The following is a 15,354-nucleotide window of genomic DNA, read 5'->3' as shown; positions in this document are numbered from 1 at the left end:
ATTGTGTATATATACCACCTCTTCTTTATCCATTCATCTGTCGATGGACATCTTGGCTCTTTCCACAGTTTGGCTATTGTGGATATTGCTGCTATAAACATTGGGGTGCACGTACCCCTTCGGATCCCTACATTTGTATCTTTGGGGTAAATACCCAGTAGTGCAATTGCTGGATCGTATGGTAGCTCTATTTTCAACTTTTTGAGGAACCTCCATACTGTTTTCCAGAGTGGTTGCACCAGCTTGCATTCCCACCAACAGTGTAGGAGGGTTCCCCTTTCTCCGCATCCCCGCCAACATCTGTCGTTTCCTGACTTATTAATTCTAGCCATTCTGACTGGTGTGAGGTGGTATCTCATGGAGGTTTTAATTTGGATTTCCCTGATGCCGAGCGATGTTGAGCACTTTTTCATGTGTCTGTTGGCCATTTGGATGTCTTCTTTGGAAAAATGTCTGTTCATGTCTTGTGCCCATTTCTTGATTGGATTATTTGTTCTTTGGGTGTTGAGTTTGATAAGTTCTTTATAGATTTTGGATACTAGCCCTTTGTCGGATATGTCATTTGCAAATATTTTCTCCCATTCTGTCGGTTGTCTTTTGGTATTGTGGACTGTTTCTTTTGCTGTGCAAAAGATTTTATCTTGATGAAATCCCAATAGTTCATTTTTGCCCTAGCTTCCCTGGCCTTTGGCGATGTTTCTAGGAAGAAGTTGCTGCAGCTGAGGTCAAAGAGGTTGCTACCTGTGTTCTCCTTTAGGATTTGGATGGACTCCTGTCTCACGTTTAGGTCTTTCAACCATTTGGAGTCTATTTTTGTGTGTGGTGTAAGGAAATGATCCAGTTTCATTCTTCTGCATGTGGCTGTCCAATTTTCCCAACACCATTTGTTGAAGAGACTGTCTTTTTGCCATTAGACATTCTTTCCTGCTTTGTCGAAGATGAGTTGACCATAGAGTTGAGGGTACATTTCTGGGCTCTCGATTCTGTTCCATTGATAGATGTGTCTGTTTTTGTGCCAGTACCATACTGTCTTGATGATGACAGCTTTGTAATAGAGCTGGAAGTCCGGAATTGTGATGCCGCCAGCTTTGCTTTTCTTTTTCAATATTCCTCTGGCTATTCGGGGTCTCTTCTGGTTCCATACAAATTTTAGCATTATTTGTTCCATTTCTTTGAAAAAAGTGGATGGTATTTTGATGGGGATTGCATTGAATGTGTACATTACTCTAGGTAGCATTGACATCTTCACAATGTTTGTTCTTCCAATCCATGAGCATGGAACGTTTTTCCATTTCTTTGTGCCTTCTTCCATTTCTTTCATGAGTATTTTATAGTTTTCTGAGTACAGATCCTTTGCCTATTTGGTTAAATTTATTCCTAGGTATCTTATGGTTTCGGGTGCAATTGTAAATGGGATCGACACCTTGATTTGGCTCTCTTCGGTCTTGTTGTTGGTGTATAGGAATGCCACTGATTTCTGTGCATTGATTTTATATCCTGCCATGTTACTGAATTCCTCTATGAGTTCTAGCAGTTTTGGGGTGGAGTCTTTTGGGTTTTCCACATACAGTATCATATCCTCTGCAAAGAGTGAGAGTTTGACTTCTTCTTTGCTGATTTGGATGCCTTTGATTTCTTTTTGTTGTCTGATTGCTGTGGCTAGGACTTCTAATACCATGTTGAATAGCAGTGGTGAGAGTGGACATCCCTGCTGCGTTCCTGACCTTAGGGGAAAAGCTCTCAGCTTCTCCCCATTGAGAATGATATTCGCTGTAGGTTTTTCATAGATGGCTTTTATGATATTGAGGTATGTACCCTCTATCCCTATACTCTGAAGAGTTTTGATCAAGAAAGGATGCTGTACTTTGTCAGATGCTTTTTCTGCATCTATTGAGAGGATCATATGGTTCTTGTTCTTTCTTTTGTTAATGTATTGTATTACGTCGATTGATTTGCAGATGTTGAACCAACCTTGCAGCCTAGGGATAAATCCCACTTGGTCGTGGTGAATAATCCTTTTAATGTACTGTTGGATCCTATTGGCTAGTATTTTAGTGAGAAGTTTTGCATCCATGTTCATCAAGGATATTGGTCTGTAGTTCTCCTTTTTGATGGGGTCTTTGTCTGGTTTTGGGATCAAGGTCATGCTGGCCTCATAAAATGAGTTTGGAAGTTTTCCTTCCATTTCTATTTTTTGGAACAGTTTCAGGAGAATAGGTATTAATTCTTCTTCAAATGTCTGATAGAATTCCCCTGGGAAGCCATCTGGCCCCGGGCTTTTGTTTGTTGGGAGATTTTTGATGACTGTTTCAATTTCCTTAGTGGTTATAGGTCTGTTCAGGTTTTCTGTTTCTTCCTGGTTCAATTTTGGTAGTTGATACATCTCTAGGAATGCACCCATTTCTTCCAGGTTATCTAATTTGCTGGCATAGAGTTGCTCATATTATGTTCTTATAATTGTTTGTATTTCTTTGGTTTTGGTTTTGATCTTTCATTCATGATTTTGTTGATCTGGGTCATTTCTCTTTTCTTTTTGATAAGTCTGGCCAGGGGTTTATCAATCTTGTTAATTCTTTCAAAGAACCAGCTCCTAGTTTCGTTGATCTGTTCTACTGTTCTTTTGGTTTCTAGTTCATTGATTTCTGCTCTGATCTTTATTATTTCTCTTCTCCTGCTGGGTTTAGGCTTTATTTGCTGTTCTTTCTCTAGTTCATTTAGGTGTAGGGTTAGGTTGTGTATTTGAGACCTTTCTTGTTTCTTGAGAAAGGCTTGTATTGCTATAGACTTTCCTCTTAGGACTGCCTTTGCTGTATCCCAAAGATTTTGAACAGTTGTGTTTTCATTTTCATTGGTTTCCAGGAATTTTTTTAATTCCTCTTTAATTTCCTGGTTGACCCATTCATTCTTCAGTAGAATGCTCTTTAGCCTCCATGTATTTGAGTTCTTTCCAACTTTCCTCTTGTGATTGAGTTCTAGTTTCATAGCATTGTGGTCTGAAAATATGCAGGGAATGATCCCAATCTTTTGGTATCGGTTGAGACCTGATTTGTGACCTAGGATGTGATCATTTCTGGAGAATGTTCCATGGGCACTAGAGAAGAATGTGTATTCCGTTGCTTTGGGATGGAATGTTCTGAATATGTCTGTGAAGTCCATTTGGTCCAGTGTGTCATTTAAAGTCTTTATTTCCTTGTTGGTCTTTTGCTTAGATGATCTGTCCATTTCAGTCAGGGGGGTGTTAAAGTCCCCCACTATTACTGTATTGTCATCAATGTGGTTCCTTGCTTTTGTTATTAATTTCCTTATATAATTGGCTGCTCCCACGTTAGGGGCATAGATATTTACAATTGTTACATCTTCTTGTTGGAGAGACCCTTTAAGTAAGATATAGTGTCCTTCTTCATCTCTTATTACAGTCTTAGTTTTGAAATCTAATTTGTCTGATATAAGGATTGCCACCCCAGCTTTCTTTTGGTGTCCATTAGCATGGTAAATGGTTTTCCACTCCCTCACTTTCAATCTGGGCGTGTCTTTGGGTCTAAAATGAGTCTCTTGCAGACAGCATATTGATGGGTCTTGTTTTTTAATCCAATCTGATAGCCTGTGTCTTTTGATTGGGGCCTTGAGCCCATTTACATTCAGGGTAACTATTGAAAGATAGGAATTTAGTGCCATTGTATTGCCTGTAAGGTGACTGTTACTGTATATTGTCTGTGTTCCTTTCTGATCTATGCTGCTTTTAGGCTCTCTCTTTGCTTAGAGGACCCCTTTCAATATTTCTTTTAGGGCTGGTTTTGTGTTTGCAAATTCCTTTAGTTTTTGTTTGTCCTGGAAGCTTTTTATCTCTCCTTCTATTTTCAATGACAGCCTAGCTGGATATAGTATTCTTGGCTGCATATTTTTCTCGTTTAGTCCTCTGAAGATATCATGCCAGTCCTTTCTGGCCTGCCAGGTCTCTGTGGATAGGTCTCTTGCCGATCTAATGTTTCTACCATTGTAGGTTACATATCTCTTCTCCCGAGCTGCTTTCAGGATTTTCTCTTTGTCTCCGAGACTCGTAAGTTTTATTATTAGATGTCGGGGTGTTGACCTATTTTTATTGATTTTGAGAGGGGTTCTCTGTGCCTCCTGGATTTTGATGGCTGTTTCCTTCCCCACATTAGGGAAGTTCTCTGCTATAATTTGCTCCAATATACCTTCTGCCCCTCTCTCTCTTTCTTCTTCTTCTGGGATCCCAATTATTCTAATGTTGTTTCGTCTTATCGTATCACTTATCTCTCGAATTCTGCCCTCGTGATCCTGTAGTTGTTTCTCTCTCTTTTTCTCAGCCTCTTTATTTTCCATCATTTGGTCTTCTATATCGCTAATTCTCTCTTCTGCCTCATTTATCCTAGCAGTTAGTGCCCCCATTTTTTATTGCACCTCATCAATAGCCTTTTTGATTTTGACTTGGTGAGATTTTAGTTCTTTTATTTCTCCAGAAAGGGTTTCTCTAATAACTTCCATGCTTTTTTCAAGCCCAGCTAGTATCTTTAAAGTCACGATTCTGAACTCTAGGTCCGACATCGTACTAATGTCCGTATTGAGTAGGTCCCTGGCAGACGGTACTACCTCTTGTTCTTTTTGCTGAGGTGATTTTTTTCGTCTTGTCATTTTGTCCAGAGGAGAACAGATGAATGAGAGAACAGAATGCTAACACGTTAACAATGTCCCCAGCAAATATACTCTATACAAATCAGAAAAGACCTAAAACCAGGGGAAAAGAAAGGGAAAGAAAGAAGAAAGAGAAAAAAAAAGAAAAAGATAAAAATAAACAAAAACAACAACAACAAAAAAAACAGAATATGATCAAATATGATCAGGCTAGTGCATAGATCAGTGCCACGCACTAGATTTTGGCCATATTTTGGTCTGTTAGAAGAAAGTGCCTCCTAAAATTTTAAAGGAAGAAAGACTTATATATGTACAAAATAAGGGTTGATACAATGAAGGGATGGAAGATGACTGTAAAGATGAAAATTATAAAAGGTTTTATAAACAGAATTGATAAAGTAAGAAGTTGTTTGAAAGAAGAAAGCAGAAGATTTAAAGAAAAAAAAAAAGGGAGACTGTGATCAGGCAGGAGACTAGAACAAAGCCATACACTAGTTACTTAGGGTATATTTTGATCTGTTAGAAGAAACTGTATCTCAAAATTTTAAAGAGAGAAGAACTTATATATATATATATATATATATATGCCAAAAATAAGGGTAACTACTATGAAGGGATAAAATATGACTCTAAAAATGAAAAATAAAAATGTTTTTTTAAAAAAGGGATTGATAAGATATTGGTTGAAAAAGGGGAAAAGAAAGATTAAAAAAACACACACAAAAAACAGTTAAAAAAATTAACTTTGAAAAACTAATGAATCATGGTAAAAAAGCCATATATTCTATGTGCAGTATTCCCCTAGTGCTGGAGTTCTCCCGTTCTCCTTGATCGGTAAACTTGGTCTTGGCTTGCTGGCTGTTCGTGCTGATCTTCTGGGGGAGGGGCCTGTTGCCGTGGTTCCCAAATGTCTTTGCCGGAGGCGGAATTGCCCCGCCCTTGTCGGTCCGGGCTAAGCAAGCTGCTCGGGTTTGCTCTCAGGAGCTTTTGTTCCCTGCAAGCTCTCGGTGCAGCTTTGGAGGACCAGGGCAGAAATGGTGGCCTCCCAATCTCCACCTGGAGGAGCTGAGAACTCGGGGCCCCGCTCCTCAGTGCGCCTCCAGAGAAAAGCAGTCACTCCCGTGTCCCCGGTCTCTGGCCGCACTCCGTGCTCACCTGGCCTGTGATCGAGCGTTGCTATCTCTGGCACCCGACCCCGTGTGGAGTCTCCAAACCCAGCAGATCCCTGCGGTGCGCTCCCGCACCGCTCCTCCCGGGGGAGGGAGGGGAGTCTCCCCGAATCTGCCGCTTGTTGGGTCCCTGCTGGAGGAGCAGTGGCCCAACTGGGCCGCGGATCACAGTTTATGGCAACCCCGAGCTGAGAGCCCGCGCCTCGGCTCCGTCTCTGCAGCCCACTTCCCCGCTCCGATACCTGGGAGCTCTGCCGCACTCAGGCACCCCCGGTCTTTCTGTGACCCCGAGGGTCCTGAGACACCACTGTCCCGGGAGGATTCCACCCCCCGCTTAGCCACTGGAGCGACGTCCCTCCGCGGAGCCGGCTTCTAAAAGGTCCGATTTTGCGCTCCGCGGCTCTAGCACTTGCCAGAAGCGGCCGACGGAGGCCCCTCCCCCACCGTCTATCCTCCCGAATATCGCCTCGGATTCACTTCTCCACACGCCCTACCTTCCAGTAAGTGGTCGCTTCTCTGTTCAGAGAGTTGTTGCTACTCTCCTCTTCGATCTCCTGTTGAGTTCGTAGGTGTTCAGAATGGTTTGATCCCTATTCAGCTGAATTCCTGAGACCAGACGACATCCAGGTCCCCTACTCCTCCGCCATCTTGCTCCGCCCCCCATATGGGTTATTTTAAATAAAAGACTTAAGAGACAACCTGTGCAAGGACACTCAGCCCCTCCCCTCTGCACCCCAAAATTTCCCATGTGAAAGATGCCCTCCCAGTGCCCGGAAGTAAAGAAACATCCTCATCACTGAGCTTGGAAATTTAGAGAGAGTGGTAAGAAAGACAAGAAAGCTGTGTAAACACCCCTTGTTACTTTTTACTAATTTACTACCCCAGCCCACATTCTTTCTAGCATTCCTTACTAGGTGTGTGCTTTAGCTGAGTCAGAGTGCCTGTCTGATAGAATTCCTTACTGAATTCTTCCCCCAAAGTGAAGTTCTCTTTGTCCTGTCAGGTCCTCCCAGATTCATTGTTCTCTGTCTAAAAAGTACAAAAACTGCCTGCCATGGTCATTTCTTTAGGTCTCAATTTCATGACTGAGCCTCTGTGCACACTTCATAAAACTTTGGGATTTTTCTCCTGTTAATCTGTCTCGTGTCAATTTAATTCTTAGTCCAGTTGGAAGAACATGAAGGGTTGAAGAAGAATTTTTCCTTCCCTTCAGAAGCTAAATTAGTATTAAGTTCAAAAAAGTGACGCATTTAAAGAAAATCTGTTGAGTAAATAATATTATTTACAAAGGAAGTTGGGAAACATTGAGATGACATGTGGATTGCTAAAATTAGGGAAATATTGTCCTATGACCAAAAGAAGGGGATGAAAATTATTTCTGCTTAAGACACAAGGGTTCCCCACTCCGGGGAGGGAAACAGGTCTCCTTTAGAGGGGTCAGTCCCCCACTCCTCAGTGTGGTCACCCTGGCTCCAGCCCCACGAGACCCTGGGACAGAGGGACAGCCCCCCAGAGGACCGGACCCCTGGCAGGATCGGCGGTAAGGCCCCTTGTACCTTCACGACGTCTTCATCCGCAGACCTGCACTCCACAGCCTCCAACACGTCCACCACGGAGCCATCCTCCTGAATGCCCACGACCTTGACGGGAACCGCAACAGGCTTCCCCGTGAGGACGGCCGTGTTCAGCACCTCCGTATCCTGCACAGGAGAACAGAGGGCGCAGGTCACACACAAGGAAGCCCGCCAGTAGGCAGGGGTCACCGGACTGACTAGTTATACTTTAGCTCACGTCCTGCCACTAAAACTCCATCGGCGTGGACCAACTCCCCAGGCCTCTCAACACAGAAATTCTGGAGTCAGAAGCATTCCATCCCAGACTGAGCTCAGGAAACCTGACCGCTAGACCTCCTTCTCCACCCCCAGGGGCAGGGGCAGGGCAGGGTCACATCCCCCCAGGGCCCCTCCGGTCACCCCCCACACCCCAGCTTGCAGAGGGGCTCACACACTGCACAGGGTGCCTTCCAACATTCACCAGATCTCCACTCGAGGTCACTTGGTAAGTGACTGCCTATGCTCAGAGCTTATTAACGCAACGAACATGGCCCTCAGTGTCATTTCAAATGAAGAAGACAAATAAGAGGGTGCCTGGGTGGCTCTGTCAGTTAAGTGGCCAACTCTGGATTTCAGCTCAGGTCATGATCTCAAGGTCGTGGGATCGGGCCCTGCGTGGGCTCTGCACTCAGCATGGAGTCTGCTTGCCCCCCTCGCCCCGCTCACTCACTCTCTCTAATAAATAAAATCTTGAAAATAAAAAAAGAAGAAGACAAATAACAGCACAAATAACAGAAGAGCACTAGTCCCAGAATATCAACCTCTGTACTCCTGAGCCCACCGCCAGTACCCTTCCTCTTCCCCGAGCCTCCAAGGGCCCCCAGGTCCCCTCCAAGCCCAGGGATCTGTGAGCTCTGGCTTCATGTTCTTTTCTCACTTCCTCTGCCGATTCCCGGGGTCCTGTAGGGTCCACCTTCATGACTTATGTCCTGCCTGTCACATTCTTGCCATCTCCATGACCACCCCCCCAGACTGTCCTCACTGGGACAGCCCCCACGGCCCCAACCCATCTCCTGTGTCCACTCTCCCCACGACAGCAGAAGAGAATCTTTTACATCTCAACAGAATGCAGATCATCTCTCCCCTAGACTGAAACTCTTTGAAAGGGTCTTCCTCTTTGTTCCTAAGAGAGAGTGCACACTCCCCGCCAGCGGTGATCTGACTCTGGCCCACGCTCTGGCCCCTTGCCCTTCCCACGGCCCCTCCCCATGTGGAGCCTCACGGACTTCTCCTACTTCTCTCCCACTGCAGTGCGCGTTCAGCGTGCCTCCTGCTCTTCCCCATGCAGAGCCCTCCACCGCACCCGCCTCTGCTCCTGCCACCCTCCCATCCCAGCCTCCAGGCCCACTTCTTCAGAGGAATGGGACTTTCCCGCCCTCCACAGTGTGAATGAGCACCACCAAGTTTGCCCTGCATGGGAATAGCCACCAATGCTCCCCGTATGTTTATCTTGTGTTTATGTTTCCATCTCTAACTATTCATCAAACTGTAAACTCCCCAAGGGTCTCAGCCACCTCTGTTCTGACCTGCCTTGCATCCACAGAACAAGGGACAGTATCTGGTGTGTGAGAAGCAGTGCAGAAGAGAGGTCACAGGCACGGATTCTGGACCTGGACGGCCTGGGTTTGAAACTGGCTCAGCCTCTGTTTCAGTGGATCTGCAGTCATGGAAAACGAGACTCAAGTGAAATAACCCAACATGGGTTTAATGACGCCTCTCACATAACCAGAGTCTGGAGGATCATGGCTGCTGCCTCTGGTCCAGTGACTCTACGAGGCCAGGGCTACTCCTCTGCAGTTCTCTTGGCCACTCCCTCAGGGAAACAAGATGGCATCCATCACACCAGCCATATGTCCACTGTCTCACCAGGGAGAAGGTGGGATGGGGAGGGAGTGCACCTGCTGCACCTGCCCCTTTCATCAGGAAGTCCAAAGCTTGTCCTATATGGCCAGCCCACCTGCAGAAGAGGCTGGGAAAGTGGGCGTCTATAGTGGAGCCGGAGGGGGTGGCAGTGTGTAAATGGCTTTTTATAGTCCATTACCAGGTCCGCCACAAGTTACTCACCTCTCCCTGTGCCTGAGTTCCCTGATCTGGAATATGGGGATAATAAAAATATGTACCGTGTGATGACCTCATGAAGGTTTAATGAAACTATCTGTGTACAAAGCTTAGAACAGAAGTGGCATAAAATGAGCAACAAGAGCTCAATAAATATAGGTACTGCCGCAGATGCTATGAAAGATTGGCTCCATGAATGAATTAAAGAACCGCCGGGTAGGTTCACAAAGGGACTCTGCTGAAGATGCTCATACTTGTCTGAAGAGAAAGAGCCAACCAGAGAAGCCGGTGGGGAACTGGGCAATGTGGCTCGGCACTGAGATCCTCCAAACACTCAGCAGTCGGCTCCACCAGAATCAACCCAATGGATGATTATTTCAAGTGCTCCTTTCACTCTTGGAGCCCCTAGCTTCAGCTCAAGCACTAAGTGGGTCCCACATTCAATTTTCTAAATCAGCCCCTCATTGTCCACCTTAAGCCTGAAGATGGGTAAGAGATGGAGTCAGTGAGTGATAATGATGATGATGATAGACAGTGTTCTAAGTACTTTACGTGTAATTAATTGCTCATTCAGTTTACTCAACAACCCTCCCAATATAAATCCTAGTATTATAAGAATAGATTTATTATTCATTGATAGTAAACCTGAAAAATAATAGCTACTTGTCAATAAAAAACATCAACTTTGTAATGAACAGTTGTAAACAATGCCAACCCAGTCTAAGAAAGATGAAAAAATAAGTTGGAATTTTTTATATATGTCCTCTCCCCCGTATGGACTCTCAAGGAGTTAAGTCCAAAAGCATATAACTCTAGTCCATGTTCCTGAGTATCCCATTCCCACCAGGGACGTGAACTATATGTACCTTTATATTTAAGAGGTACAGCAAGGACAGGAAGCAGGAAGCGCTGCAGAAGTTGAAATGAGGACTCACCAAAGGTGGGATAGTGGTGTGGGTGTGGGTGTGATTACAATGTATACAAAGAACAGAGACTATATCATGATTCCAGAGCAAATGGCTAAATTCTACTCATAATGCAATGAAAAAAATCTATATGGGTGTTTGCTGTATGTAGTGGGCAGGCATTAATTCTGCCTGATGAGCATTCATGGATGCTGAACGTCCATCCAACCTTCTGTTTGTAATGACATTTTATTTTCCTTTGGGTATCATCCTACTCTGCTACCAATGAATGTGGCTTAGATGGTGCTGATCTCAGACCACAAAGTCGGGCTTCACAGATGAGCCCACAAACCAAATATGGCCCATTGAGGTATGCCAGTGTCATGTCCTCAAAGACTGATTCAAGTGAAATGCAAACAAAGGAAATCAAAGACAAGAGCAGGATAAGACAGATTCTTGGGAAAGATTTCTGAGTTTCTGAATCCAGCTATATCTGTGTCTGCTATCTTTAGAAATTTCGATATATAAAATAAACTGTTTTACTTAAGCCAATTTTAATTGTAAGCCAACTTAAACTGAAAGTCTTGACAAATACACGTGAGAATAGGCAACATGCTAGGCTCTAAAATGAACACCAATCTCTACCCTGTAGAAGCTCACAGCCTTCAAGGAAGGCATCACAATAATTTTGCCTAACTGAGTTTCAAGGGAGGTGACTTTATTTCTCATAACAACCAATCACAACTGAACCAAGCTTATGATTTTATCTCAAATGCCTCTGCAGCTATATTTCTTCCTTTAGTTTTTGCCTATGTGACTGAGATTTTTGCAACCATGTTTTCCAGTGTCCATTAATGGCCTCCCCCAAATCCCAAAGGCAATCCTACCTGCCTCTGACACAATGAGAAAGCAATTTATCTTGTTATATATTACATTTAAATCATTCCCTGGTGCCACAGACAGCTAAAAATTCACCATCTATCAAAATACAGGTCTTTTATTCTGCTCCTATTTGTGAAAGCTCTAGCTTTTATGTCTTGAAAGCATATTTACATTCCTTTATGAAGATGAGTTTCCATTAATGTTGCACACTACAGCAGCATCAGTGAAAATGGCAGAGTAAGGACATCCGAAAATTCTCTCCATAAAAGCAATGAGAAAACTGAAAAAAAAAAACCTCAAAATCAACTTTTTTAGAACTCTGGAAATAGGGGCACCTGGGTGGCTCAGTCATTAAGCGTCTGCCTTCAGCTCAGGTCATAATCCCAGGGTCCTGGGATCGAGCCCCACATCGGGATCCCTGCTCAGCGGGAAGCCTGCTTCTCCCTCTCCCACTCCCGCTGCTTGTGTTCCCTCTCTCGCTGTGTCTCTCTCTGTCAAATAAATAAATAAAATCTTTAAAAAAAAAGAATTCTGGAAATAAAAGAAAGTCTTATGCAACCAGGAGAGCATTTATTCAAGAAAAATGGCTGAATCTTGGTTTTAAAAAAAAGAGAACTTTGTGGCATTTTAACTTGATTTATTCCCATCCCCTACTTCTCAGCCCCACAGTAGCTTTAAAAAATTACAGCCCATGTTCACAGTCAAAACCACTGGATTTGCAGTACAAAAGCCACTGGAGAGAGCAGATCAGGGCTGGAGACCTTTCAGACCCTAATTCCCAAAGAACTGCCATTATTTGACTTGTCTGATAGCCCCCTGGAAGATTCCCACTTGCAAGGCTGTCAGTATTTGACTGGACTCTGAGTTCACCCAGTGTGAAAAACTTTTACCCTAGAGGTATTTGTTAAAAGCAATTGTAGGCAACTGTTTAACTTCATAGCTGCCTGTGGGTGGTGAATAAAGTTTGGTGCAAAAAAAAAAGACCAACCCAAAAGCTTAAAAGGAAAAGATGATGAATGAGATGTGCAGAGGTGCTTTGAAAAGCTAATACCTGGGGAATCTATAAGACCATGCTTAATTTAGAGCTGTGTGCATGCTCAGGACTGTGTTCATACTCAAAAAAGACCTGAGAAGGCTCTAAGTTCTCACCTCTTGTTGACTTTGAGGTTCTATGAAAGCAGGAAGTGAAAGCTAATGTAGAGCTGTCAAATGCCTGGCTAGTATTGAGTGTATGTCCCAACACACACAATAAGGCTCTTGGTAAAGACTGGGACACTTACTGATTCCAAGTGTCTAGGAAAATCTCTGTCCAATAATTGACTGACTACCACATGGGCCAAAGACTTCAGCAACCGTACACAACAAAGAATAGAGACTTAACAGAATTGTTCATAAAAGTCACTAAACAAACTACTACAACAAACAACAATAAATATAAACCCAGGGAAAAAGAGATAACCTAATTTCAGAGTTGCTACCTTATATTATTTAAAATTTCCTCTTCTCAACAAGAACAACAACAAAATTAGGAGACATGCCAACAAACAAAAAAGTATGGCCCAGTCACCGGACAAAAAGCAATCAAGAAGAACTGTCCTTGAGGAAGCCCAGATGTTGGACTTACTAGACAAAGATGCAAATATCTTAAACCAGCTATTTCCCCAAATACATTCAAAGAACTAAAAAACAAAACAAAACAAAACCAAAAAAACCATGTCTAAAGAACCAAAGGAAAGTTTGAAAAATATCTCACCAATGAGTGAATGTCAATATAAATTATGAATAATTATGAACAAAAGAACCAAATGGAAATCCTGGAGTTGAAAAGTACAATAATGCAAGTGGAAAATTCACTAGTGTGTTCTCCTATAGGAATGGAGTAAAAGTAAAATAGAAAAGAGGACAAAATGTGGAAAATCCACAAACATGAGAAAGTTAAACAGCCTCCTTTAAACAATAAGTGGTTTCAAAGCAGAAATCACAAGGGAAATTGGAAAAATGCTTTGAGATGAGTGAAAACAAAAACACAACATACCAAAACTTATCAGATGCAGAGAAAGTAGTACTTAGAGATAAATTTATGGTTGTAAATGCCTATATTATAAAAAAGAAAAAAAAATCTCAAACCAATAACCTAGGGCTTCCACCTTAAAGAATTAGAAAAAGAAGAGCAAATTAAACCCAAAAGCAGCAGAAAGAAGAAAGGAATAAAGAATAGAGTGGATGAAGACATCACAGGAATAAAAGGCACAGCATAAGGAATACAGTTCCATGATGCTGTAAGAGCAACAGACCATGACAGAAGGTAGCTCTACTTGCGGTAAACATACCATAATGCATAAACTTGTAAAACAAAAACAAAACCCCAAAGGGCATGCACATTTTTCATTTTAATAAGTACTGCCAGATTGTTTTTCAATCTTTCCACATCTATCAGTGGTACATGAGACTGTGGCTCCATATCCTTGCCACCATTTTATGGGATCAATCTGTTTAATTTTTGTCAGTATTGAAAGGTAAAAAAAATGGCATTTTGTTGCCACTTTAATATTTCTCTGAACTCAAAAGGAAGTTGAACATTTGTCTCATATTTTTATTGTCTATTTGCCTCTGCTTTCCTGTGAATTGTTTGGTTATGTTATTTTTCTAATTATTCTTTCATTTTTCTATTTGCCTGTTTGTATTTTTTAAATGAATTTCTTAGAGTTCTTTGTGTATTAGAGCCACTAAAATTGTTTCGTGGAAAAATTCTTTCTCAGTGTATTGTTGGTTTATGATAGCATCTGTGGCAGAATTCTACAAATGAAGACTAGAGTGGAAAAGAATAATAGAAGGAAGATAAAACAATATAGGAAACCAATGAAATTAAAGCAAAAGTAAGTTATTGTGTACAATAGCATCAACAATAATAAATTACTTAAAATAAATTTAACCAAAGTGTAGGAATGTACACTGAACACTACAAAATATCATTGAAAGGAACTAAACAATACCTAAATAAATGCAAAAACATCTCAGGTTCATAGATTGAAATACTTAATAATGTTAAGATGACAATACTCCTCAAGGTGATTTATGTAGTTGATGCAATCACCACGAAATTTCCAGCTGCTTTTTTACAGAAATTGACTAATTAATTTCAAAATCCATATGGAAATGAAGGGACTCCAATACTCAAAATGATCTTTAAAAAGAACAAAGATGGAGGACTCACCCTTTTCTGAATATAACTGAATTTCCAGAAACAAAGCTTCACATTTTCCATTTCCAGCCAATTGATTTTTGACAAGGGTGCCAAGATAATTCAAAGGTTTCAAAGAACGGTCTTTTCAACAAAAGATGCTGGAATAACTGAATATCCACATGGGAAAAAAAAAAAAAGCTGGACCCCTACCTCACACCATGTATAAAAATTAACTAAAAATGGATCAAAAACACAAATGTAAGAGCTATAAAACTCGGGGCACCTGGGTGGCTCAGTCATTAAGCGTCTGCCTTCAGCTCAGGTCATGATCCCAGGGTCCTGGGATCCAGCCCCGCATCGGGCTCCCTGCTCCGCAGGAAGCCTGCTTCTCCCTCTCCCACTCCCCCTGCTTGTGTTCCCGCTCTCGCTGTGTCTCTCTCTCTGTCAAATAAATAAATAATAAAATCTTTAAAAAGAAGAGCTATAAAACTCTTAGAATAAGACATAGGTGTAAATCTTCATGACTCTGCACTGCATTGCCTTACTCTGGACCAGAGTGACAGAGTAGGCACTGTTGCTGGGGCAGAGAAAGAGAGGGCAAGAGGTCTTGTGTTCTTAGAGCTTCTGACTGGACCTGAGCTCATCATTCCACACAAGTTTCATTGCCCATACCTACATTCAAGGAGACAGTGAAATCCAGCCAAAGTGTCCAAAAAGAGAACTGGTGGGCATGTCTTATTTATCTGTCATCCCTTTTTTTCTTTTTTTAAAAGATTTTATTTATTTATTTATTTATTTATTTATTTATTTATTTGAGAGAGAGAGAGAGAGAGAATGCACGCTCACAAGTGGGCGGAGGGGCAGAGGGGCAGAGAGAGAGAATCTCCAGC

At 42.3% G+C, this 15,354-nt stretch overlaps 1 protein-coding gene across 3 annotated transcripts in view; it reads right to left on the bottom strand.

Annotated features, from left to right (window-relative positions):
* Positions 1–15,354, bottom strand: part of TMEM132B (transmembrane protein 132B) — a 184,848-nt gene that overhangs the window by 47,658 nt on the left and 121,836 nt on the right. For all 3 annotated transcript variants that reach the window (XM_025889618.2, XM_073881301.1, XM_073881302.1), the window contains exon 3: positions 7,379–7,522. In XM_025889618.2, coding sequence (XP_025745403.2) covers positions 7,379–7,522 — 144 coding nt within the window. The remainder of the gene's footprint in view (positions 1–7,378; positions 7,523–15,354) is intronic.

This window comes from Callorhinus ursinus, unplaced genomic scaffold (assembly GCF_003265705.2).
Source record: "Callorhinus ursinus isolate GAN/ISIS: 27379988/994484 unplaced genomic scaffold, GSC_fseal_2.0 scaffold41, whole genome shotgun sequence".
Lineage (NCBI taxonomy): Eukaryota > Metazoa > Chordata > Mammalia > Carnivora > Otariidae > Callorhinus > Callorhinus ursinus.
The sequence above is the reverse complement of the archived record's forward strand: the minus strand, read 5'-3'. Positions and strand labels throughout refer to the sequence as shown.